Below are 26179 nucleotides of genomic sequence, written 5' to 3'. Positions count from 1 at the left end.
CAGGAAAGAGATTAAATGCCTTAAGAAACATTAAACAGTAAAATTCTCTTGCCATGCTTTTTAAACTTTGATAGCAGAACATAAATCAAAAGAAATTTTCAAAGGTCTACTCTTATTTCAGGGGCACAGAAAGGGACAGATCATTTACATTAGCATCTTGCAGAACAATTCTGGAACCAACAATATTCCTGGATCCAACTTAAATGAAGGTATTTCCTATTATTAATAGTTTCCAAAATTATGTACATGAAATAAATTTCTTCTTTGAAGTACACAGCTCACTGAATTTTATATTCCAATCAAAACCAGCTGGCGTTAAGGCTGAGTAACATCTTCATCAAATTTCTAAGTTACATCATTCATGTTCATCTATTCATTAGACATTAACTCAACAAATACATACAAATACCTGCTTTCTACAAGATACTGAACTAGGGCCTCCCTGGTGGCGCAAGGGGTTAAGCACAGCACTATGAAGCTATCTGCAGCCTCTGCAGCGCAAGTTCGATCCCCAGCCAGGAAGCTACTACCCACATGGCACAGCAGACCCTCCTGTTTCACCTGCTGCTTCCCTCAGCAGTGTATTCCAGTAGATCCTCCTGTTCTGCTCCCCACTCTGTCTCTGATGAATCCTCTCGCCCCCAACCCCTCTGGCCTACACCCTAGTTCTTCTATGTAAAAATAAAATCTTTTTAAAAAAGATACTGAACTACATGTTTCCATAAGTTCAAGGTGAACAAGGTGAAGTTGCCGCTGAGGCAAAAAGAAACAGGGTTGGAAGGTAGAGAAAGACAATTCATTGTGAGAGGGGGTGACCTGGGAAGACCTCGAGGTGGCTGAGAGGAGCACTGCAAAGAGAGGTGTGAACGTAACAGCCAGTTCAGCATAAAGAGCACCTCCAGGGCTCTGGAGTAGGTTCTAAGAGTTTGTGAAAAGCAGATAAGGAGGGTGACCGGAGTATTTATCATCCAAAACGGGGTGTCTTTGAGAGGGAAAGGACACACCATCAGTAATTTTATCGGGCACAGGGCTCAGTACGGACAGGCCTGGACAAACTGAGCCATGTGGAGCTGGGTTCCACGAAACTGCGGTCCAACCCCGCTCGTGGCAGAGCTGGGCTCTGCAGACACAGCCCTGCTGTGTGCATGCTGAGGCAGCAGGTTTAGAAAGGCACCAAAAGCAAATCATTCCTGAAGTCCTCTCTAGGACACGCCTGAGAAACTTCTCTGCTTACAGGCTGCATATTCCAAACGGGTATGGCGCTGTCGGAGACCTCCATCGGGAGCGCAGCTAAAGGAGCTTGCTCATTTCAAGGTAAACGCTAAATAAGAGAAACCATGATTGGGGCGGGGGGAATTAGATAGACAGACAGACAGATGATAGAGAACACACAGGAGGGCAGATTTAAAAAAGGAAAATGTCAATCATAGCTTTGGAAGAATTTTTAATGGGGAAATACTTTAAAAAGTGAACATAAATGAAGAGGAATCAGGAAAACAGACCGGGGACTGCTCAGTGAGTGCTCACCTGCCACACCTGCTCTGTAAATTTCACACACATCATCTTATTAACCTTCACTGTGCTAGGAGTGGGGATTTCACCCTGCTGGTCTCAGAGACGGGGTAACTAGACGCACAGACTTCAACAGCTTGCCTAAGGTCACCCGGAAGAGAGGGAGGGCAGAATCCGATGCAAGACCCAACCCCACCATCTTTTTCCCACCACTGTTCTGCCCCCTGAATACAACAGACCTGGCAACACGTGGCCCGAGTGCAGCCTGGGAGCCCAGGGGCCGGGCCAGCTGAGACCATCAGTGACAACACATCTCCCCTAATTGCCTCTGCCAGGCGACCAAGCCCTGGGAGGCAGCAGGGCCCGCCTCCTACCCTCCTCTGCCACTTGGAAACAGGCAGGTACCGAGTGTCCTGCCAGGAGGTTGGACTTTTGCATTATTGTGGCGAAGTTCTGTCATTAATTATAGATTTTGAGCTGTCCAAAGCTATAGGATCATTAAAACAGGCACCACAAACCTGCCCAGGGAGCTCTGACCTGAGTTTGAGTCATGACTATTAAGTAAGCACAACACTTTCAGTTCATCATTATCAGCAGAAAAAAAAAAAAAGCTAGTCTCAGATCCTACAGACCACAGGTAAAGACTTTTGACTGCCCCCTGCACTCAGAATGCCCAGTCACACAGAATAAAAAGGAAGCTAACCTCCTCCAAGGGCCTGGTGGATGAGGAAGTACTAGCACCCCAACCGCAGGAGCAAGGAAGAGGGTGTCTTGGTCCTCCCAGGCACACATGTGGGAGATACCGTCTGATGGGAAAATATGCCATGTTCACACTTCATTTATATCTGCACTTGGGCTGTAAATAGCATTGCCCTAATCTGTTGAATACTAAGGCGTGGGTAACTTAAGTATTTTAAAAAATAAAAGAACAGTCGGCTTAGACCCCTTGCAGAGCACACAGACTATAAAAGGAACTGAACAGATTCTGGGAGAGAACATTCTAAGAAAATAACTTGAGTGGCCGAGATCAGCAATTAATAAAATAAACAATTTCCTGTCAGTTGTCTACTCAGATTTGGTGAAAAGCACCGCAAGTCAAACCCAGCGGTTTGGAGGAGAGGCTGGAAAACAGGGAAGGGAGAAACGAAGAGGGGGGTAAGTCTTCTGCTCGCCTGATTAATTAATATCCTCTGATCATTTCTGAAAACAACTCTGAATTGGGACACAAGCTCTCCAAGCAGGCTGAAGCCAGCACCCACGTCCTGGTTTTTTAACTGTTTTATCTTGCGTGGCCTCGAGTGCATTAGTACGACACGAAGCAGGGAGATGCTGATGGGCCATTAGATGCTTCTGACCTGCATGGTCTGGGCTGCCTATCCGTGCAGACAAATGCACTGTGATCAGCCACTGTTTCCTATTTCTGTCTGCTTACAAATTTACTGGGCATGCAATTGTTTCTTTTTTCACCCAATGGGGGGAAAAAAATCTAAGGTCAAGTGCAGACATTATTTTTAAGATCCAATTCAAAAAATGGTTACTGAGAGCCAACCCAGCTTTTGCCAGCAAGGAGCCTATTTATTTAAACCGTGGGCCAACATAACGTCCACATGCACATTTTTACTGTTTCATTCAAAGTGCATGATAGATGGGAGAAGCTGGCCTCTCTCTCGCCTTGGGGTGCTCCGTGTCAAGAGAGGATGAGATTTGGCATTGGGGTAGTGACAGTTTCCCACAGCGCCATGACACTGTGCTTACGACAAAAATGGGGTGACTAAGACTGAGGGCTAATAAGAACCGCCACCTTGGGCAAGGTCACAAACCATTGGTCCCGGCAAAGCCGGGGCTTTGGTCAAGAAGCCACAACAGCAAGTAAACAGCTGCCTTGCCATATTATCTGTCAGCTGCTTCTGCCAGCAAAAACAGAGGTTCCTTGTTCCCTTCCGACATGTGAAAATCAAATCCGGTGTCCCAAAACACCAGTGCGACCTTTATGATGCCAGAATTGTAAGCTGCCAACGCGGTGGAGGCACAACAGAGTGAAGCCCTTTCCGTGTGCTTTGTACACAGTGCGTGTTTGATGACCCAGACGGTGGGTGCTGTCAAATACCAAAATAATCCCACTTAGAACAAAATTGGAGCACCTGCCGTCCCCTGGTCTGGGGATGGGTAGGGACTGCAGGAATTCTTTGAAACAACAGAATTGTGCCCTCTCTTGATGGTGGGAGTGGTTACCAGACTGTGTGTGTTTGTGAAATGTTGTATCAATGGACAGAGAGTGAATTTTACTTTACACCAATTATACCGCATTTTTTAACATACTAACCAAAATATTCAATTAGTTTTGATTAAAATAAGCTAATAATAAACTACTGGACATATTAACTTCATTCATTTTCATAAAATGCAAAAGAAACCTAAGGCCTAAAACACTATTTCCTATGGGAGTCTGAGCTCTTGAATTTAAAGGATTGAGCGACTCAGGAAAAAATGGATGCCATCCGAACAATTAATCAAAATAATGCTTTCAAAATAAAGTGTGGATCATAGTGAATGGTGAGATGAAATGAAATATGAAAAGAGAAAATGAAAGTGATGTTTTCATTTACTGGATGGCTAAAGATGATAAACATAATGGTTCCTTCTCTGAAAATCGAGGTCTTTGTAAAGACTCTAGAAAGCAGAATGCTATCTTCAAGAAGCTAAGGAAAAGTAGAAAATTCTGGTAATGAGGTCCATAATTTATTTATCTTCACAAGATATCTGCACGAGTTTCTCCAAGGCGGCTCTCTCTGAATTTTCATCAACACTGTTAGCACAACCAAGGAGCTCTTTTTGTATAGATCTGTGCCTCTATCTTGGCAGAAAATATAGTTTTACAACAATTTCTTACTCAACACCATATTTACAAAACAGATGGAGTTCCCAAGAAATTATTTCAAATGAGAAATAGCAGTCTGGTCAGCCTACAGTGTACTTCTGCGCACCCCTGCCTCTCAGCACGACCCCCTTCCTTTGCCCATCACATTTAGGCTGTTCTTGCTCCCTCTGATTTGAGGATCCCTACTAAGAGGGATGTCAAGGCTGTAATGAAAATGGAAGCTAGGAGACAGGCATATCTCATAGTCCCAACATTTCTGCTAAAACAACCCTCTAGACACTGCACTCTGCTCCTGAGCTGGCAGCCACCCCCTGACCTTCCCTGCCAGCTGCAGTTGGCCTTGCTCACCAGTCCACGCCTTCTACCTCGCATCACCTGACGGCACTCATCCCTCAGATTCAAAAAGATCTAAGGAGCCCAAAGAAAGATGTCACCACTGCCTTTTTTCATGGGCTTCTGCTAAGCTTATTATTTTTCAGCAAGAATGAAATATAATTTCTGCCATTCATGTGACAAAAATGTTCATGTGCTCTTCACTGTTCTGTGAAATTCGATGTTAAAGATCTCTTTATTGTATACGGGTATTGACTGAACGCTATTATGTCTTTAGAAAATATGCTAAATGTCTAAAATCTTGATCTTTCCACATAAAGAAAAGAGTACCAAGTGGTCACCTTGTTAAATACAGCATGTCGATGTCCTTTACTCAGGATCGATTAACTTTCAACACTGTTTCCATAGTTTTGATGGATGTTTAAGTAAATGCAAGTTGGAAACTTGCATGAGGAAGGAGTCAATTAAGTGGGCTTAGGTGGTGTAAGGTAATAAACAAGAAATGAGACAGGTAAATCCAAAACCACTCATTTTAGCAATGAACAGAAGTTAAAGGAAACATGTATGTCCTCTGTCATTCCTCCATTGATCCAGGAAGCAATCTAATGAAACTACGAACAAGAAATCAACTTCCTTCTTTAGAATGAAAATGAAAAAGATATCTGAAAGTTTCAGAGTTCAAAAACCAATGATTCGTTTCCCCATATGCTTCTAGAATCTTCAATAATGAAATAACAACCACCAAAAAGTTCTCAATTCCAGATAGCAGAAAAACTGGCAAACCAACCTTCTTTCTAATCTCCCACAAAGGTAAAATCAAAACTGATGTGGCTGTAATTAAATCATTGTCACAATTACCTGTGAACCCTACTATAGACACCAATAAAGTTTTAATTTTTTTAAAGTACACAAAATCCAGGTCCCACTTGCAAAAAAAAAAAAAAGAAAAGAAAAGAAAAAGAGAAGTTAAAATTAGGTAAGCTGGTATTTTCTCTGGAATTTTCACCTTAGATTTCATTAATGACACAATGGAAAGTCACCCAAAATATCTGGCATCAAAAAAAAAAAACAAAACATAAGACACACACTTGTCTTCTGATGGGTCAATAAGATCATCACCCACCGCCGAAAGCAACGTCTATTCTACTTAAACTACAGAGGAAAAGAAAATGTAAGTCACTAAAAGCTAGGCACGCAGCGAAAAGATACTTCCCTTTCCTTAAACTCTCAAAGCATGCGGCTGGTGGTTAATACACTTGATCTTTAAGCCCTTCAACTGCCCCCTTGCCTAGACATAAACTGTGCAAACAGATGACAAAGCGAAAAGCAGTTTCACAACTGCCTGTTACAGCCACTAGCAAGGTGGTATATTTCACTAGATAACTGCGAAAGTTGGTAACACCGCCAGACACAGTGCATGGTACTTAGAAGACTTCTGTAGGTCCCATTAAATTCCAAATACCACCAGTGCCCACCTGCTTCCCGTGACTGGTTCTGCCCTGTCTCGCCACGGTTAGCAGTCACAGGAAGGGAGGATGCACCCTTGTCAATGTGCTTAGCAGCTCACTGTCCTGGTAACCCCTTGATTTCAGAAGGCAACATTTTCTTATCGGCTTCCAACTTGAGTAGAATGAGCCAGTCTTGCCTAAAGCTCAGCTTTTCTTAGCTCATCAACTATTTTTTTCACCTCATGACATGAGAAATATTTTTACAGTGCAAACCAAAATGTAACATGAGACTGAAACCACCACACACTGAGGAATTCCTAATATACTGCTTGAGTTTTAAAATGCACAGACTAATCGCCGGCTTTCTTCTACTAAATAACACTGTGCAAAAGATAGCAAAACCAAGAAAACTGCCCAAAAGAACTTCCACAGAACTGGAGGCCTGCCTGCTGCAGCAAGGAAAAGATTAAATCGAGCAGAACTGTAATTTCCCAGCGCTTCTGAGCCTCAGAAAGCAGAAATACGTTCAGGAACCTAGTCCATTTCTGCGTGTGACTGCACGACAGGCGATTCTGCATCCTTGAAGAGTCTCCATTCGCAAGAGGCAACCAGACAGACTGCCAAGGACCGATTAAATAATGTCTGTTCGCTGCCTGGGATTTTCAAGAAAATGTCTTCACATCATCACTGTCTTAAAATCCGACAGAAACCTCCCAGGAGTCGGTCAGCAGCCGAGGCTATCACCGAAGGACATGCCCTGCCGGGGCAGGTACAGGCCATAAATCCGGGCCAATCCTGGGGAAGGTGACAGCCCCAAGTTCAACTGGGGATGTGTGAGTACAGCTCCCCCTTGCACCGATCACCTCTCCCTCTCTGCAATTGCCATTTGCATCCAGCGTCTGCTCACACCATGCCAAGCACCCATGCACCAGGGGTTCCCGTTAGCCCAGAGCTCCCCTTTGCACCCCCTCCTCCCACCGCCGCTTCCCCCCAGGGGAACGGACCCCCCAAGGGCCGCCGGGGACCCGCGAGGAGCGCGCCCTTCTCCCCCCTACCTTGATGATGCTGCTCCGCCGGGGCAGGCCGCCGGGTTTGCTCTCCCGGGGGAGAGGGCAGGCGGCCGGGCTGGGAGTCGCGGCGAGCGCCGCGCCGGGGGGCGCCTTGGCGGGGCTGGCCCGGGCTTCGTCCCCGGACACGCCGAGGCTGCAGTCTCCGTTGGACACCCCGCCGCTGTCACAGCGCGCCCGCCCGTGGCCGAGGCGCCCTCCGCCGCCGCCCTCCGCGGCTCCGGCTTTCAGGACGCCCTTGGCGCCGAGGGCCGGGCCCGGGGAGGTGGGCAGGGCCCCGCCGGCGGCGCCCCCCGGCCGCACTCCGCCATGGGCGCCCCGCGACCCGCCAGCACAAAGCCGCGTCCCCGCGTCCCCGCGTCCCCGCCGCCGCCTCGGGCCGCCGCGCGCGGCCCCTCCTCCCGCCGCTCCCGCCGCCGCGGCCGCTTCTTCCGCTTCTTTTTTTTTTTTTTTTTTTTAATTTAGCTGTGATGTTTGTTTCGGGCTCGCCTCGCGCGCGCCTGGAGTCCGGGCGGCAGGAAGAGCAGAAGATCCCTGCAGGGGCGACAGAGACACCCAGTCAGCGCCGGCGGCCGCGGCCCCGCTCCCGGCACCCGGGGGGAGACACGCCCCGGCACACGCGCCGCCGCGGGCGCCGCAAATAACCCGGCCCGGCGCTCACCCCGGCCGCGGGGCGCCGGCTCGGGGGCCCCGGCCACCCCCCGCCCTGAGGAACGGGGCGCCCCCTCAGGCCGGGGGCCCCGGCCACCCCTCACCCTGAGGAACGGGGCGCCCCCTCAGGCTCTGGGCTCTGGCCACCCCCACCCTGAGGAACGGGGCGCCCCCTCAGGCTCTGGGGCTCTGGCCACCCCCCACCCTGAGGTACAGGGCGCCCCCTCAGGCTCTGGGGCTCTGGCCACCCCCCCCCACCCTGAGGTACAGGGCGCCCCCTCAAGCTCTGGGACTCTGGCCACCCCCCCACCCTGAGGAACGGGCGCCCCCTCAGGCTCTGGGGCTCTGGCCACCCCCCCACCCTAAGGTACATGGCGCCCCCTCAAGCTCTGGGAATCTGGCCACCCCCCACCCTGAGGAACGGGGCGCCCCCTCAGGCTCTGGGGCTCCGGCCACCCCCCACTCTGAGGTACAGGGCGCCCCCTCAGGCTCGGGAGCTCCGGCCACCCCCCACCCTGAAGTAACGGGGCGCCCCCCTCAGGCTCCGGGGCTCCCCCCAGAGGCTCAGGGCGCGCGGGCCCGGGCGCCCACCTGGGGCGCAGGGTGCGGGGAAGCGCGCGCGCCCCGACGCTCTCTGGCCACGCGGAGGCGCCGCCCGGGGGCTCCCGGCCCCGGCGGGTGGAGGTGACGCCGGGGTCGCCCGGAGCCCAACTCCCGGGAGGCCGCCGCGTGCCGGGCCCCGCCACGTCCCCCGGGTCCCCGCTGTGGCCTCGGCGCCCGGAGGAAGCGCCCCGCGGGCAGGGGCGGCCGGGCCCGCACCGTCGCCGCGCGGCGGGGGGCTGCGCCTGCAGGGGCAGCCCAGCGCCTCCCGCCCCCGCCCGCCCGCCCGCCCCGGCTCCTGCGGCTCCGCGCTGCCCCTGCAGGCCGCGGGGCCCCTCCCGGCCGCCCCTCGACCCACCGCGAGCCGCCCGGCTCCCGCTCGAGGTCGCCGCCGTCGCGGCTGCGCTCCCCGGCCGGGGCATCGGGCTGCGGGAGCCTCGCTGCCGGGCGGGCGGGGGCTGCGGGTCGCCCCCGCACCCGGAGCTGCGGCAACCGCCAGTCAGCAGCCGGGCGCCCGCAGGGGCAGCGACCGCGCAGGCCGCGGGCCCGGGGCGAAGGTCCCCGGGCTCGGGGGCTCGGCCGCGGCGCCTCCCTCCAGCCCCCGCTGGGCGCGCGGGGCTCATCCCCTCGCAGCCCTCTCCGGAGAAGGCCCCCCGGGCCCCCCCTCCGGCTGTCCCCCGCGGGCCAGACCAGACCCACTTCACATGCAGGAGCCAGTTCGGTGCCCTTGGGCTCCAGAGCTGCGGGTTAATTCAACCGGGTGCAAGGAGGTCGGAGCGGGGGTGGGGGGCGCTGGCGCGAGGCGAGGAGCGCAGGCCCTCGCTGAGCCTATGCCGTGCCCTCTGGGTCGCCCTGCAGGGATTTATCGCCCCGGTCCCCGCTCCCCGTGTCCTTCCCGATCCCGCCACCAGGGATGCCAGCGGACCCCGCCCGAGGTCAGGCTTGTCTTTCGGGGCAGCATCCTACCCCGGCCACTACAGCCGGCCCTTCGCATTCTGGTCTGCTGCCCGCCCCCCACCCCAGCTCCCTACGACGCTCGGGGAGTGACCGGACCCCAAACCCAATACCTCCCCTGGATCTCCATCCCTGGAGCCACACTGGGCCCAAACTCCGCAGCTGTGGTACCCGAGGAGGCTCCACCCAGCCTGTACCCACCCACCTGCCCATCCCAGTCTCCCAAGCTCAGCCTCCTGCCCTCCTCTGGCTCCCCAACTCTTCTCTGGCTAGGGTTTCCTACTCTGGGAACGCGCTTCCCACTGGGCGGGCGCGGAGGAGAACCTGATAGTCCACTGGGGGGTGAACTTAAAGACTTTGCTTTCATTAGCATGATGTTGTAGCAAACTGCCAAGTAGCCTCTAAGGAAATGGGCTTTCCATACATAAACATTCCTGCCCTTGCCACCGAGCAACTTCAAATACCTTCGTGTTATTGTTGGGGGCGTTTTCATTCTTGTGATCTTCTGGAGCCATGCTTTTGCAGACCATCGGACATGCTTACATCCGTCTCTTGTCAACCTGGGCCTACAGGCTAACAAATATTTTCACATCGTTGGACAACATCTTAATATTTTATTCTGTCCCATCACCCCTATTCCTGTTTCCCCCGGCTTTGGGGTCAAAGGTTTTTTTTTTTTTTTTTTTTTTTTTCTGTCTTTTATAGTTTTGCAGGAAAATAATGGAACAATTGAAATCAGATTCTTAATCTGCCTTATCAAATTTATAGTCGTATCAGTGTGTTGCCAGGAGGAAAGAGGGTGCAGGCCTTTATTCAAAGTTCTCTAATTTTGATGTTTTCTGACTAACTGCCTGGAGGTATCTTTTGCCCTTTCCTGCAATCACTAGGAAAATGCTGAGAGCCATATATTCTGCTGATGGTATCATAAGGCTCCGGGGTGAGTGGGGCCTACAGAGATTTAAACCTCCAGGATGGTTTTTATAAAACCCCCATCAAATTCATCTAACGCTTTCCAAAATGAGCACCTATCCATCTCACTCTGGACTCCCAACAGGTCAAACCAGGGAGCCTTCATTGAAACAGACTTGGCATTTAAATTAAAGCATTTCCCAAAGCATCTTGGCAGCCCTGTAACTACCGATGCCAGGAGCCCAAGCCCTCTGCCAGGTTCCTTTTTATCCCCCTAAATGCTTGTCTCCCACAAGGCGCTGGTCACAAGCCTGCTGATGTTATAGCTGTTCTCCTTCATCACACAATCAGCCAGACTGGAGGTACCGTTTCTCCTCCATGGTGAGGCGAAGCAGCGTGTTCCTCTGACATGTGCAATTCTCGGCTCCCGACAGGCTTTTTAATAGCTAAACTCAGATTTTTTTCACCACAAACAGCAGAGTAAGCAATTGTTTCTCCTCCTTGTTGCTTGTCTCTCTGCAGTTACTAAATTATTGCTTTCCATTTCTCCTATTCCGTGAGCAATGTTATTGAAGAAATTGTAAATATTTTGCCAAAATTCTTGCTCAAGTGTTTTCGTGGCATTGTAAAATTCATGGAAGTTAAAGTTAGGAAAAGAGCCAAAATATCCTAGTGATTCCTCAGCAAATACTGTCTAATAGGTCCTGCAGACAAATTTTCAGAGCAGGGTAATAAGAGATGGGCGAGACATTAATAAAATGCTCATTCTGGATTCCTCCGGGGTACTTACACCAATTTAGTACCTCTTTATAGACAACTGGTTAGAGTCAGATGGATAATTTGTTCAAAATGTTTAAAGTCAACAGATATCCTTAAATCTCATTATCTTGTCGTGCTAGCAATACACAGCTTTGTCTTTTCAGTTTTCTTCATATTCCAGTCCATCTCAGCTTAATCATCGTTGCCACCACTCACTAAACTGCCTTCTATTTGTATCTTTAATTCAATGCCTGGTCAGGCATGAGCTAGTCAGGCTCCCTGGTCCATAATATCTTTCTTTTATTCTCCCGAAATAACACTGACGCTTTTATTGACTTCTTGCTGTCAGTGAGACCCTTGTTGGTTACCAATTCCTATCTGGTTTCCAGTTCGCAAGCTCTAACATCATAACTCTCGAAGTTTTTCTGACTCACTGAGCACTTGGCTCTCAGATTTTTTTTTCTCTCAATGTATTATGGCCATTTTCATTTCCCAAATCCCAATCTCATTGTATTTCCTGTATTTCTCTTAAGACACGGTTCCACCTCTGAGCCTTTGGAGTCGGCTGCTCCCGAGACTTAATGTAAAGGAAAACTAGAGCAGAAAGCAGGTGCCCAAAATGCTTTAAGGAATAGATCATGTCAATGCACTGGTCCACCTTGGCTAGCCCTTGCTTCCTGCCTTAGTAATCCAAGATTATTAGATTAACTGTTTTGCTCCTAAAGCTTGGATTATGTTTATCGTAACCCTCAACAAGATTGAGCAAGGCCTTTCTTTATGAGCATCAGGGAGACAAATCAGACCTCTCCCAAATTTTCATTTTCTTATTCTTCCTCCCCTCTGACACTAAAGATCCTTCACCTATTTTCCTTTCCATCTTCTGCAAGTGAACATGACTATCAAGAAGTTCGGTACTTGGGGGATTACATTGATGTTTTCCAGCCAATGAAGAACTACTGTGTGGATTCATTAAATTGTTCTCAGTGGCTATTGAGTTAGGTAGTGCTTTAAGAGAATCTGTTAATTACTGGGGATTTGATAAGATTATTCTATCAGCAAAAGCAATTTGATTGGCTCTAAGAATTACTGTTTTATATCAACACTATTTTTGTAAATACTCAGGTATTTTTATTGTATTTCTTCTATAGGCATCTCTGTATATTTAGATGCCTGTAGGAGCCAGGTAATGTAATGAGTAAAGCTAGAAGAATTTGTTCATAATAGCACAGTCACCTACAGTTTTCAACAGTGACATTTACATATCAAATAGAGAGAAATACTCTAGGTAATTTACCTTTAGCTTTCCAATTTTGAAAGAGCCTTGCTTATAAGACATGTCACTTTCTTCTTAACTCTAAGAAAGACAGTGTGAACATGATAATAAATAGCAACTGACAGTTTCATATGGGGCAGCAATCGGAGGTGGGGGCTCAGTTAACCTAGTGAGGAAGGAATCCTGGCCCAATGCTGGCAGGATCATCTTATTTTTTCCAAGAGAAGTAAAAAATCTGAAATACAAAACTTGCTATTGTGTTAGTTCTTTCTTTTAAGAGAAGGACACCCACACATTGTTCTTTATAAGATCTATAGGGAGGCCTATTTTTTTCTATCCTACCTCCTAACTGCGTGATAAGAAAAGGGTAGCAAATGCCTTCCAAAATTTGCAGTTATGTGTGTCTCATCAATCTGGTTTTCAAGGGCAAATTTATTTTAAAGAGTTTAGTAGTCTGATGACTGCAACATTTTATATATCCCAGTGTGTAATGGGGAACTCCCAACCAACTTCCCTTCTGTAACATTCCCACATCCCAAGCTCAAGAACTATGTCATCTCTGAAGTCGGAAACTCAGAAACTATCCTTTCACCCCTCCCATGCCTTCATTTCCCCCTAGGCCCCTCTGCCAACCTTAGAAAGACTTATACCTCCACCCCAACCCTCTCCATCACTGCTCTTGCTTTTCTACCCTACCCAGCCTGGACCTCATGGGCAAACTTTCAACCACATTCTCACTCTCTTCCTGGATGCATCATATCATTGTCCTTCATTTGTGTCTAGTGTGACAGTCTACAGCTTCCCATAAATCCAACCAGGACTTTCTCCATCCAGCCCCCCAACTCCCTGCTTGCTGGAGAAAATAAAAAATAAAAAACCACATGGCCACACTGGCTAGTGTACAATTTCTGTGATCAGTGGGGCTTTTGGTGCTGTCAGACAATATGTTATGCTTTTCTAATTGGTTCCAATTTCCATTGCCCAACTATTCCTCTCCATATTCCAACTGATCCACAACTGTGCATCTCATCAGTAGTCCTAGGATTTCATTTCACACGGACTACAAAATACATCTTAAACTTCTTCCCCATCCCGTGCATTCTTCCTTACCTACCACCTCTGCTGTCTTAGACTAACCCCAAAGCAGGAGCCATCTGTCCTTTGTGACTACTGGACTCTACTATTCTGCCATGATTGTTCTTTTGGACCAGAAGGTTCTGTAACTCTGTGTGGCAGAGAATGTAGCAGGTTCCTCTCTGAAGGAGGGGTTAGTCTCAGTGTCTGTCATGCAAGGGTTTAAATAGCAGCCTTAGCCCAAAAAGAAAGGAAATGACTTCTCCTCCTGGGCCACCTCTCTCAGGCCCATGTCCCAGGTCTTCCTGGGTGCTCTAGGGCACTACAGAGGCAAATAGGACCTCCTGGAGCCGGGAAGGAAGGTCCTGCCTTCATCAGCTGGGCCTTACCAGGACAGCAAAGTGGTGTAGCGCGTTGAAAGTTGCTCTACATGGTGTAATTCTCCCAAGCTGCTAGTACAGAGGCGCAGGTACTGCAGCTTCTCCCAGCTGTACCAGCGTGGATACGAGGACAGCTGGTCTGTGAAGGAAAAGAGGAGCCGCTCCCCACAACCCACAGCCAGTGACATTCTGCGGGACAGTCAGTCACTGAGGCAGAGGTGGGTGCTGTTCATCCTTGTCCTGTCTCTTGCCTTCTTAGTCACATCTCTTCATCCATCTCTCTCCCCACTAGTTCTCCATTAGAAGGTTAATTCTAAACATGCCTTCCTAAAAGTTTTGTACTTACCAGTCCATTGTAACTGGTTCTTTCCTCTTCTACTGAAACTGCCCTTTCCAAGGTAATGGTTGACATCCTAGTTAACAAACCCAGTGGCTACTTTTGAATCTTTACTTTTCTTGACCTTTGTGGAACATTTGCTATTGCTAACTCTCCTGGTGCCATGGAAACTCTCCCTTCCTCTGCTGACATTCTTGGTCTGATTACCCCACAAGAATCTCCAAATCAGGCCTCCCCGGTGGCACAGTGGGTTGAGTGCAGTGCTGTGAAGCTGTCCGCAGCCTTTGGGCACCGGTTCGATTCCCAGCTGGCCAGGGAGCTACCCACATGGCGCGGCAGATATCTCCTGTCTCGCCTGCTGCTCCCCTCAGCAGTGTATTTCGGTCAATGTGCCTGTTCTGTTCCCCACTCTGTCTCTGGTGAATTCTCTCACCTTCCCGTGCCTCTGGACTGTACCCCAGCTCTTGTAAAAAATAAATCTTTAGGAAAAAAAAAAAAGAATCTCCAACTCAACGTGCCTTGGGTTCAGTCACTGACTATGTGGGGCATACGTCTGTTCACCTCTATCCATGTTACTCTCAGGGGTGCCCTGTGCACACAGTAGCCTAGCTGGAGAGCTCCGCACCAGCCTCCGCTCTCTGTACCGCCTGTCCCAGTTACTATTAAGACATAGTTAACCATGTAAATCTAATAAAACATATAAACCTAAAAATTTCTCTCAACCCCATGCCCACCAGTGGTCTGCTTTGCTGTCTCATCACACTGGGCTGGGGCTGAGTCCCTGCCAGCATCAGTGGGCTGCTCCAACAGCTCATCAGAATTGTCCTGGGGGGAATCACTTCTCAGCCTGAAAATCCCCAGAAGTTCCACTTGAAGACAAACTTCATACTCTATAGCTGACACACAGGGCCCATCATAACCTGGCCCCTGCTTGCCTTCCTGCACCCTCTACTACCCAGATAGGCTGCCTGTATGCTACCTACATCGATTGACTTCTCTGACAAAGCTGAGTACCCTTACCCTTGGGTGTTTGCTAGGTTTAGAATCCCCATTTCTCTCTCTTCATTGGAATAACTTAAATGCATCCTTCAAGAAAGCACAAAGGTTTCCTCCTTTGATAAGACAGAAGTTCCTAACTCCAGAAGATATACCCAGCTCCTCCAGGCTCTTCACCACAGCCCTTATCATATTATATTATATTATATTATATATTATATTATATCATATTATAATTATTTGTTTATAAGTCTTCTCCCCATATGTGTTGAAATCAACAGATCACAATTTATAGGCCTGTATTAATTGAGCTTATCAGTTTGACACTACATAGGATCTGCCTTTAAACTCTCTGACTAACCTAGAACCTCACATATAATTTATATAAATTTGATTTTAATTAATAAGTCTTTTTTTGAAATCCATCTTTGTCCCTCATATGCTTACACAATCCATTCTTATTTCATAAGACCTCTTTCTTTAGATGTGCTGAGTATGTTTTATTCCAAGCCATCCAATTTTTCTTCCTACATTTCTTTATTATAATTAGTAATAAATAAATGTACTCATGTCACTAACATCTGCTAAATATATGTGTGCTGTGTGGAAAAGACTATTGGATACCATTGGGGGAGGTGGCTGGGCCTTTAGGGTAGGAAGGAAGTTTATTTTCCATTTGCATGCATTACCTTCCAAATTTAAAAGTAGTTAAAAATAACAAATTAAAGGAGTAGTCCCAGTCCTGCCTTAGATCAGTAAAAAATTCTGACCTAGCTCTGACAGGTAGAATATAGCAAAGCTGGCCAGACCAAAACCATTACCCCTCCAGCTTGGCCCGCTGCCCAAATTCTTTCTTAATTAGTTAGAAATTCTCACCCTTAGCAGTACATAACACAAGAGAGGACCAAATCTCCAGAAGGCTGCTGTTAAGATGTACAAATTACCTGGCAAAAGGCAGCTTCCCTAGACAGCTTCACTGATGCACATTAGCGAAAAATTAGCCAAATGTCACCTTGTGATTTTCTGCAGAGACGCAGGGAGACCAAATGTGAAAGACAAGACAGGTTAATCTTGTTACCCAGAAGCGGGTGGGGTGAACAAGACAACATTAGCCACCCTCCAAAAAAGTCATAGAGAGGGGGCTTCAGGCAAGTGAAGACAGATCACGAGCCCCGTGTTGATGAGAATGTGGCTCTGTGTCTGCCTGGGTACAGACACGAAGCCCCAAGATGGGGCTTCAACAGGGAGGGAAGCTGGAGTGGACCTAGACCCAGAAGGACCACAGAGCTGGCTTGCTCAACAGGGGTCAGAGGTAATTCTGGGGGAGCCAGGATACAGGATAAGACACATCCAAGCCCTCTCCTTGTTCCTGTGCAAACTCCTTTGACCTGCTGATTCTAGGTGTTTAATCTCAGGAGTTTTGTTTGTTTGTTAACTTTTTAAAAAGTCAAATGAGGGCCTCCCCTGGTGGCACAGTGGTTGAGCGCTGGGTTGTGAAGCTGCCCACAGCCTCTGCAGCACTGGTTCGATCCCCAGCCACTGGCGAGGGTCCCACGTGGCGCGCAGACCTCTCCTGCTGCGCCCACTGCTCCCCTCAGCCGTGTGTTTCATCAGTCTGCCTGTTCTGTTCCCCGCTCTGGCTCTGGTGAATTCTCTCACCCTCCCGTGCTTCTGACTGTACCCAGTGCTTATATAAATAAATAAATAAATCTTAAAAAAAAAAAAGTCAAATGAGATGTTGAGGGTTGGTTTGTTTCCATTCTTGGTAGTTTCCATTTTCGTGGGATCACTATTTGGTGTGACAGAAAATGTTTCAGTCTCTTCTAATCATGTGGATCTCTCTCCAAATGTCTGACCCCCTATCATTTCCTGCTATAAAATCAAATACCTGGGGAATCTTATCTCCCCACAGTCTGAGCTCAAGATTTTCACATAATTGGCCTTTTTCCTACCTTTTAAATTAGGTTCCCTGGTTTCCCCTTATCACTGAGCCAAAAATCCCAGGACAACTTCTCCTCCATGTGGATTCTTCACTTGGTGAATTATACGACAGTCCTTTTCCTAACATGGTAACTTCTTTGATGCTGAGGACTTGCTGTGTTAGTAACAGAGAGAGGCAATTAAAGTGTCTAGTAAAGTACAATGTTAATGCAATTAGGGTATGTGGAGTCATTTTAAATCATCCTCAATTTCTAGTTCTGAAAATGGGTACCTTGGATTTTTAACTCTGTGTTGTATCCAAAATAAAAAATTGCATCACCATAATCTCCAAGGTCAAACAAGCCTTGCTGGCCTCCACTGCCACTTTGTACCCCGAGTCACCTCTATGCTCTTTTATCCATCTGTTCCCCCACGAAGACACTATCAGCCATATGGTCCCAACCATCCCCACTTCACCCCCTTTTTCTTTTAAACACATAGCTTAAATCCAAAGTCTTTCATAAGCTCTTTTCTCTGCAATGGTGTGTCAATACTTCATCCCCCGGTCTGCTGTTCTCAATCTCACTTGTAGGGAAATTCAAAGCTTCTATTTAATACAGGATGTGAAGATGCAGCCTGCTCTGTGTCTCAGCCCCCAGACCTGAGGCTCCCTGGCGGATAAGAACCTCCCCATCTGGTCACTGCTCGACATAAGACAAATCCTTTAAACCCTGGAGATTTCATTTCCCGACTTGGTCACACGGGAATAAAATGCTGACCTGCCTCCTGGGGTGGATGGGGACTAACATTTGCAAGCGCTACAGTATGCTATGAACACCGGTTGAAAGGTAACAACCTGAGCTCACAAGTCATTTCCCCAAAAGGTTAATTAGACCCACAAGATTTCTCTGGCACGTCCTGAAGTCTCAGCCCATCTTCTATTTAACATGCCTCCCCTCTCGCTGATCCCGACAACGGTGAGTCTGGGGTGCAATAAACATTTCACAGTCAGTATGTCCAAGTCTCCAAATTCCAGAGCCCCAGCCAGTGCCCTTCATTTTCATTATGAATACAATAAAATGTTTGCTCAATACTCACCGAGCATGAGTATTTGTTGGAACACGGTCTGCATTCCCTTTGCAGGGCTATTAACGACCGAGTCCTATTCATGAGGTTGACTCAGGGAGAGCTTGCCTGCCCACTCACCCATCAGCACACAGAGTGTCAGATGTGTCACTCTCGTAGAGCGCCTACCACGCTATTAATTCCGAAGAAAACAGAAACATAAAACAAGGAGGGGACAAAAATTGGGTCCTGCTAAACTGCCATCTCATCAAGAAAGGTGGACAAGTCGTGGGGCACAGGAATATTCCTAAGTATCAAAACGGAAGACACATTTGTTAGGTTAGAGTGCTCCATGCTGACATCAGGAAGGGACGAGTTGGACACATTTATTCCCACTCACAGAGGAGGCTACAAAGGCACATCCAAAGTGAGGGAGTTTGCTTGGGAACAAGAGCAGCTCTATTTCCAGGCATGCATTGAGAGGGTTCAACTACTTCCTTCACTCCTCCAGCAATGGGCTGTGCTTGAGGGAAAGTAAGTTTTGCCCCTTTCAGGATGATATGCACAGCTAAGGCAGAAAGGAGTAGGGCACAAAAGAATCAGATGCCTAAAATCCCAAGGGAGCAAGCCCGGTCCCCTTTGTGTTAAGAGGTTGAGGAAGGCAGCTTCCTGGGCCAAATGGGAGCAAGGGAGGTTAGGGATGGAGCATACATTCACTCCTGCTGTCACTTCCAGAAAAAGGCCTGGTGGGGCCAGACCTGGGTTTCATCTGTTGGACACCTGACCACCAGCTCCTCTGCAAGTTATAAAAGAACACTTGACATTAAGTGAAGGAATCACAAGGAGAGAACTTTAAGCAGTGATTTCATACTGCGTACGGGGTAGAGCTACCAGAGGACTTTCCAGAAGCTCCCTAGCTAGAAGTGGACTTCACTCAGATGATAGGATGGCTTATCTAGAAAATCCAACAAATCATCACCAGTTGTGATAAAAAAAAAAATAATTTCATCAGTCATTGAACACAAGGAACAAGCAGGACTGGTACATAATTTGTAGCAGCCATTGCAAAATGAAAAAGCAGGGACTTCTGTTCAGAAATTACTAAGAATTTTAAGACATTGACAGCAGAGCATTAAAACAAGTACAGGGGCCCTCTGAGAGCAAGATTCTGTGTGCCTGGATGGGTTGAAATGCCCCTGAAACCAGTCCTGGTCAAGGTATATATACAGAAGCTGGCCAAATGCAAAAAGAAACTCGTACAAATGTAACTATAATTGTAGATCTCAGGAATAACAGAACACAGTAGAATCTATGGAAAAATAGAAGAGAAGCAATATAACTGAAAAATGTAAGGAATAAAGTCGAGCTAACAGACATGTGGAAAGTACTGAATCATAGGGCAAAGGACTGTAAAGAATCTTTTTAGTTATACAAATGAATCACACACTGGGACAGAAAAAAAGCACTAAAATTAATGCAAAAAACAATAGCATGAAATCCATGAAACCATATTCTCACATCACAACATAAGAAAACAATTATAATTAAATAGAAAAACGCAATTCTACAGAAACAAGTCAATGGAAATTAAAATTCAACTTACATATTAACTTACATAAAGGAAAGTTATAGTAAAATCTTTTTATAAAATAGCAAGCATGTAAGTTCAACACATCATTATCTTTGAAATGCTGGCAAAAGTGTGGTAGGAAGAAAATTTTTCTCTCTAAATATACATCAATAAAATGATAATAGAAACATTATTAAATAAGCCTGTGACTAAAGCACTTTAAAATAGAATAATGTAATGAACCAAAACAAAAGTAAAAGCACAACAGAAATTTTAAAGATAAAGGGGACAGAATAGAGATAAGCCAACAGAAGAGTTTGCAGTCTGACAAAATGGACAAAGTTGATAAACCACTGTTTTGATGAAAAAGGAGAAATTACAAATTAATGTAATCAAGAAATAATTAAAAGAGTGTACATTTAGTTAAATGTTAATAAAATTGTTCTTAGTATGTATACTGTTACTTGATTTAATAATTATGTTTATATAACTTCTCAAAAACATGTAATAAAAATATGAAGAAATAGAAAATATTATTAATTCATGATCTATAAATAGAAAGTTAGGCGTGATGACCCTGATTCATTAATTGGAGGATTTTCTAAGCTTTTCAAAAGTAAATAACCTCTTATACTACTGAAATTGCTCCCAAATTTTTCTAAACTATAATATTTTCCCTAGGGAACAATATTTCCTAAATAAATTTGTGAACTTTTATTGTTGGAATAGCAAACCTCATTAATGAAACAAAGACACAAAACCTTAGCAAACAAAATGTAATAGGTTAAAAATGTGTCAAATAGGAAAGGCAGGATTTACCTCAAGAATATAAAGTTGGTATATTATGGTAAAATATTTAATATAATTAATCATAAAAATAAGCACACTGGTTCATTATCTGCATATAAAAAATAAGGATACTTCAATAGTGAAAGCCAAATACCAATGTTAACACAATGTATTCCATAAGAAAGAAAGATATATACATACAGGGAAGAATGAAATTTTAAATTTTGTCTTTGCGAGTTAATAAAGCTATATGTAGAAAGTAAAAGTAAACATGCCACGATAGTATTAAAGATAATTAAGAGAAGATCAGAGGAATTAAGAGTCATAATATTCAATGCCATTCCTTTATGCTGATGACACAGCAGTCGAAAAATACAGTAAGAGTTGCCATTCAAACAATGAAAAAAGGTTAATGAAGTAACTCAGGATAATTTGGTTTGAAAGAAATTATAAAACCCATATGGAAAAATGAAGGACTATATAATAAATAAAGCAGAAATCTTTGGGGAAATTAAAACTGAAAAGATGACAATATTTTTAAGTTCGTAAAAAAATGCAATGCACTATGAAGTCAAAATGCCCACAATATACAGGAATTTATAACTGATAGTCCACATCATGTAAATATATAAGTAACCAATAATATTAAACACTATTTTAGATCTGTGATTGTAATCATGTTATATTTCAAGTATACTTAACATCATTAAAATAATTATCAAAAACAAAGGGACGAGGTATAAATAGTTAAGAGAAACTGATCAAATAGAAAATCCAGAAATAAATTCAAGATATTACATCAGTGCTGTCCAAAAGAGATATAATGTGAGCTATATAGGTAATTAAAATTTTCCCAGTAGCCACATTTTAAAATGTACAAAGAAGCAGGTGAAATTAATTTTAATAATGTTTTAACATGTAATTAATTTCAACATGTAATCAATATAAAAATTAATCATATCTTTTACATTGTGTTTTATGCCTACATGATCGTGGCTCATTTCAATTTGGACTATCCACAATGTATGGGGCTACCTCATTGGACAAAACAATATAGATGATGATAATACTTGACTGTTTCTATAGTGAGTATCAGCTGTTTCTATATTGTATGTGTATATGCATAAATGACTCTAAAGGGAAAAATGAATACAAGCTTCTTAGTCTGTTTGGGTTGAGCTGCTATAATGAAATGCTGTAGAATAGGTGACTTAGAAGCAACAGAAATTTATTTCTCACAGTTCTGGAGGCTGAGAAGTCCCAGATCAAAGGATTAGCATGTTCATTTTTCAGTGAGGACCCTGGTTCCTGTGTGTCCTCATGTGGTAGAAGGGGTCAGGGGTCTCTGTAGAGTCTTATTTATAAGAGCACTAATCCCATTCATGAGGGCTCCACCCTCAGGACTAATCACCCCCCAGAGGCCCTGCCTTCTAACACTACCACATTGGGTGCTAGGACTTCCACATGTGCATCTGGATGGGACACGAACATTCAGATCCATCCCAACAAGCATTTTCATCACAGCATTATTTATAGCATCAGTGCATTGGAAACCACCAAATGGCACAAAATAGGGAGCAGGCTAAGAAAACAGAATGAAACCAACATTATGAAATGTCAGTAACAACTCTATAGATACTGACAATGTGCAAAAAAAAAAAAAAGGAATGTAAAATTGCATGAACTGGACAAAGGTCAAACAAAACAATATGCAATGTTCCTTCCAACTATACTAAAAATCGTTCTTGTGCAACAACAAAGAAAATACCTGAATTGTGAGGAATGCATTGTTAAAGTGGTCATACTAGTACAGTGTGTGTTTTACACTAATCATATTTCAGTGGATGGGAGATGCTTCTCTTATAAAGATACTTGGGCTTATGAAGGAAGGAAAGGAAACTCTGGCCTAATTGCAACATGGCCATGATAGTTACCAAATTTTGGTTATCTGAGGGAATTGCACCACACTTGACTCAGAAATATTCGGCTATACTTACATCTCTCTTTGAGGGTATCGGAAACGCTGCCAAATTATGTTTTATATCACTTATCTTAAGGGTCTCTGAGAAAATTAAGTCCCAATATCCTTGGACACCCATTTATAGTATACAATGGATTAACTTCTCTCCCTGGCATCTGGAATTATGTTAGCTATGTTCTATCCTTGGCAAAATTGAAAAAATAGTCGTGCCAATCATAATCTGTATTTTGTGCTTCAGAAATCTTAGTAAATTTATTAAAAATCACTGAATTGTACACTTAAAAATGGGTGAATTTTAGGGTACATAAATTATATTTTAATAAAGTTTTTTTTAAATAATAAATTTTATTTTTATATTCCCCATACAATTGCAGCCCCCCCATTCTGACCCCAATCCCTCCCCTCCCGCCCCCACCCCCTAAAAGTGTCTCTGGTTCATAGTTTTTTGTTGATTTTGATTTTCACTTTCTTATAGTTATTCATTTTCCTGGTCCCTTATTTAAGTTTTCTAGATTCCTGCTATGAGTGAGACCATCCGGTATTTTTCTTTTTCTTTTTGGCTTATTTCGCTGAGCATTTTAATAAAGTTTTTTTAAAAAAACAACTATTTGGTTATTGAACAAGCAAGTGGTTTGAAAGAAAAATAGACAATAAGGCTAGAAAATTTTGTCCAGTAGAACTTTTTGCAGCAATGGGAATATTCAACATCTGTTTTCCTATATAGCAGTTACTGGCCATGTGTAGCTATTTATCACTTGAAATTTGCCTGGTGTGGAGGAGGAGCTGAATTTCTTTAATTTTACTTAATTTTAATTAACACAAATTTAAGTAGGTGAAAGTGACGAGTGGCTACCATATTGGACAGCAATGCAAGTCCGGCAAATGCAAGAATTGTGCCTAAAGAGACTTACTCAGGAATGAACTGACCTCCTGGAAACTGTTCCAGAAAATGTTGCCTACAGCAGAGTCCTAGAGACATCTTCACTAAGGGCAAATTCTACATCAGACCCTTCCTCAGAAGACATGATTCCAATTCAATTCATTCCCACTCAACTCTACTCCTCATTCCCACAATCCCACTCCTCATCAAGAGTCATGATGAGGCCTCCCTGGTGGCACAGGAGTTAAAGACAGTGCTGTAAAGCTGTCGCAGCCTGAGTTCGATTCCCCGGCCAGCCAGGGAGGTGACCGACATGGCACAGCAGACCTCTCCTGTCTTGACCATGCTCCCCTCAGCAATGTATTTCAGTGGATCCACCTGTCCTGCTCTCCACTCTGTCTCTGGTGAGTTCTCTCACCCCCCTGCACCTCTGGCCTACATCCCAGCTTTTGTATTCATAAAATAAATAAATCTTTTAACAAAAAAAAGAGTCCACGGTAGAGAATTTAAATCTTAGTAATTCAGCTTGGCAAACACTTCCTTCATAGATAGAAACTGAGATCCAAAACCAGTAATGGGGGGCCTCCCCGGTAGCGCAGAGGTTGAGCGCTGGGTTGCGAAGCTGCCCGCAGCCTCTGCGGCGCCGGTTCGATCCCCGGCTGCTCCCCGGGCACCGGAGGAGGGTCCCACATGGCGCGCAGACCTCTCCTGCCGCCCGCTGCTCCCCTCAGCAGTGTACTTCGGTCCTTCTGCCTGCTCTGCTCCCCTCTCTGGCTCTGGTGGATTCTCTCACCCTCCCGTGCTTCTGACTGTACCCAGTGCATGTGTAAACAAAACAAAACAAACAAACGAGCAAATAAATAAAATAAAAAACATGCCTCTATTAAAAAAAAAAAAAAGTTTAAAAAAAAAAAAAAAAAAAAAAAAACAAAACCAGTAATGGGGTTGTTTTATTCCTTAGACTCAATGTCCAAACACTACATGTTTTGTAAAGGCTACAGAAAATGGTTCAGATATAAAATGAGTGAATGAATGAATGAATGGTTTAAAGCTATGAAAAGGGAAAAACAAGTTTTCATGGCAAAATCATTAAAATCCTCTTAATTTTTAGCAGATAAAAATTGTTATCATTACTGGGGACGTATTCAATATAGTGAATAAGAAGAAGGAGACCCACACCATTATTTAGGGTAATTGGAAGTCTCCAATGACTTCCTCACAGTTTGTTATTATTCTTCTAAGGACACTTTCCAATTTTATTTACATTTTATTACTAACTTTAGTCTCAAAGTTTCATATCCGTTCACCCATTACTTTTGTGTTGTTTTTTCTTAAACTTGAATGCACAGCAAGCAAAGACTGTAAACAAATATTTAACATGTCTGGAATAGGTGACACACATGAGTTTTCCTTGAACAGAAATCCAATTCTTCTACTTTTGTTTGATAAATAAAACTATCAAAACAATCCTGAACATATTTTTAATTCCATTGTTGGCCAACACCCACACAGCTTCAAAGATTTAAAACAATTAGTAGCAGCACTTATTGTACATGCTTCTTTTACAAAGTGACTGGAGGTCGACTATTAAGCAAGGGTGGATAACACACCAAAAAATCCATTCTTCTTGGGATTCAGTTTTGAAAATGCTTGTTGCCTGAACATTTCTTGCCATATTTATGTCTTGTAAGCCCAGACATTTTGAGCATTCTGTATTTATGCTTAATGCTGCCTTGATACCGAGAAAATTATGCTTGGTTTCCCTCCCTTTGTCTGGAAACATAATGGGGGTATATATATTAAACATATTTTTGATGACTGTCCAGGTCATACCTGCTAGCTAGGATGCACTTACTTCATGGATAAGTGATCTGTGCCATGCATTTAATTGCACCATTAACGAGAGTAGACAGATGTTAATCTAAGGAAGTTTGAGATATACTAAAATTAATCTTTCTGATGGCTATGAAAATTCTGATCCCCTTTGGATGTCTTTGTATTTCTGAGCTATAAAAAAAAAATCAAACCTTTAGTACTACATAGATTTGGCCATTTTGCCCACATTAGTATGCTCCATGCATCTACCATTCCATGAGAATTATTTGATTCCTATTTTGCAACATAAATGCTACTAGGAGAGCTTCTGAATATTTAAGTTCACATTCTACTTGTGGCTCTATATTTTGTTGTTATAATTGTTAGTGGAGATTTCTAGACACTTTGTTGGAGTCAATGTTAAGGTCCCCTCTTCATGGCATGTTGCTCTATGCTGTCACTCCACAGATTTCTATTAACTTTTCAAAATTCATACAGTGTTTAGTATGTCCTCATTACTGTTCTAAACACTAGGTATATATTAACTCATATAATCCCACAACAATCTTGTGAATTATACACTATTATTATCATCCTCGTTTTACAGATGAGGAAACTGAAGCCCAGTGAGGTTAAATAACTTGTCCAAGGTCACACAGGTAGCAAATGGCAGAGCCAGGATTTGAACCTGGCTCCAAGGTATGTGCTTTGCTGTTCCCCCACACTCAGTATATGGTGGTCCCACTAATCCATTCCAGATTTCTAGTGTGCCTCTAGAGCTGAAGTAACGTGGAGGTATAAGTGAGTCCAATTGGGCAAAGCCTAGAGATGAAAGCGGCATCTATAAGGTTCTAGTGTCCACGCACCAACAAACTAGTGGGACCTCAGGGAATGGTGGGTTTTTTCAATGTTGAACAATTCCAGCACCCTCTGTGAAGTATTTCTCCAGCTTTAGGTCATCGACTGCTGATAAACCAGAGCTCGGTAC

At 44.8% G+C, this 26179-nt stretch overlaps 1 protein-coding gene and 1 long non-coding RNA gene across 2 annotated transcripts in view; both read right to left on the bottom strand.

Moving 5' to 3' along the window:
- Positions 1-7549, bottom strand: part of PLCL2 (phospholipase C like 2) — a 155552-nt gene extending 148003 nt beyond the window's left edge. The window contains 2 exon segments of the mRNA XM_037524812.2: positions 7227-7534; positions 7537-7549. Coding sequence (XP_037380709.2) covers positions 7227-7534; positions 7537-7549 — 321 coding nt within the window.
- A 2339-nt stretch (positions 7550-9888) lies between these two features.
- The window catches only part of LOC129145105 (uncharacterized), a 130767-nt gene continuing 114476 nt past the window's right edge, over positions 9889-26179 (bottom strand). The window contains exon 4 of the long non-coding RNA XR_008550174.1: positions 9889-10016. This is a non-coding gene — a long non-coding RNA (uncharacterized LOC129145105). The remainder of the gene's footprint in view (positions 10017-26179) is intronic.

Source organism: Talpa occidentalis, unplaced genomic scaffold (genome assembly GCF_014898055.3).
Source record: "Talpa occidentalis isolate TD23 unplaced genomic scaffold, MPIMG_talOcc4v2.1 talOcc4.10, whole genome shotgun sequence".
NCBI lineage: Eukaryota > Metazoa > Chordata > Mammalia > Eulipotyphla > Talpidae > Talpa > Talpa occidentalis.
The sequence above is the reverse complement of the archived record's forward strand: the minus strand, read 5'-3'. Positions and strand labels throughout refer to the sequence as shown.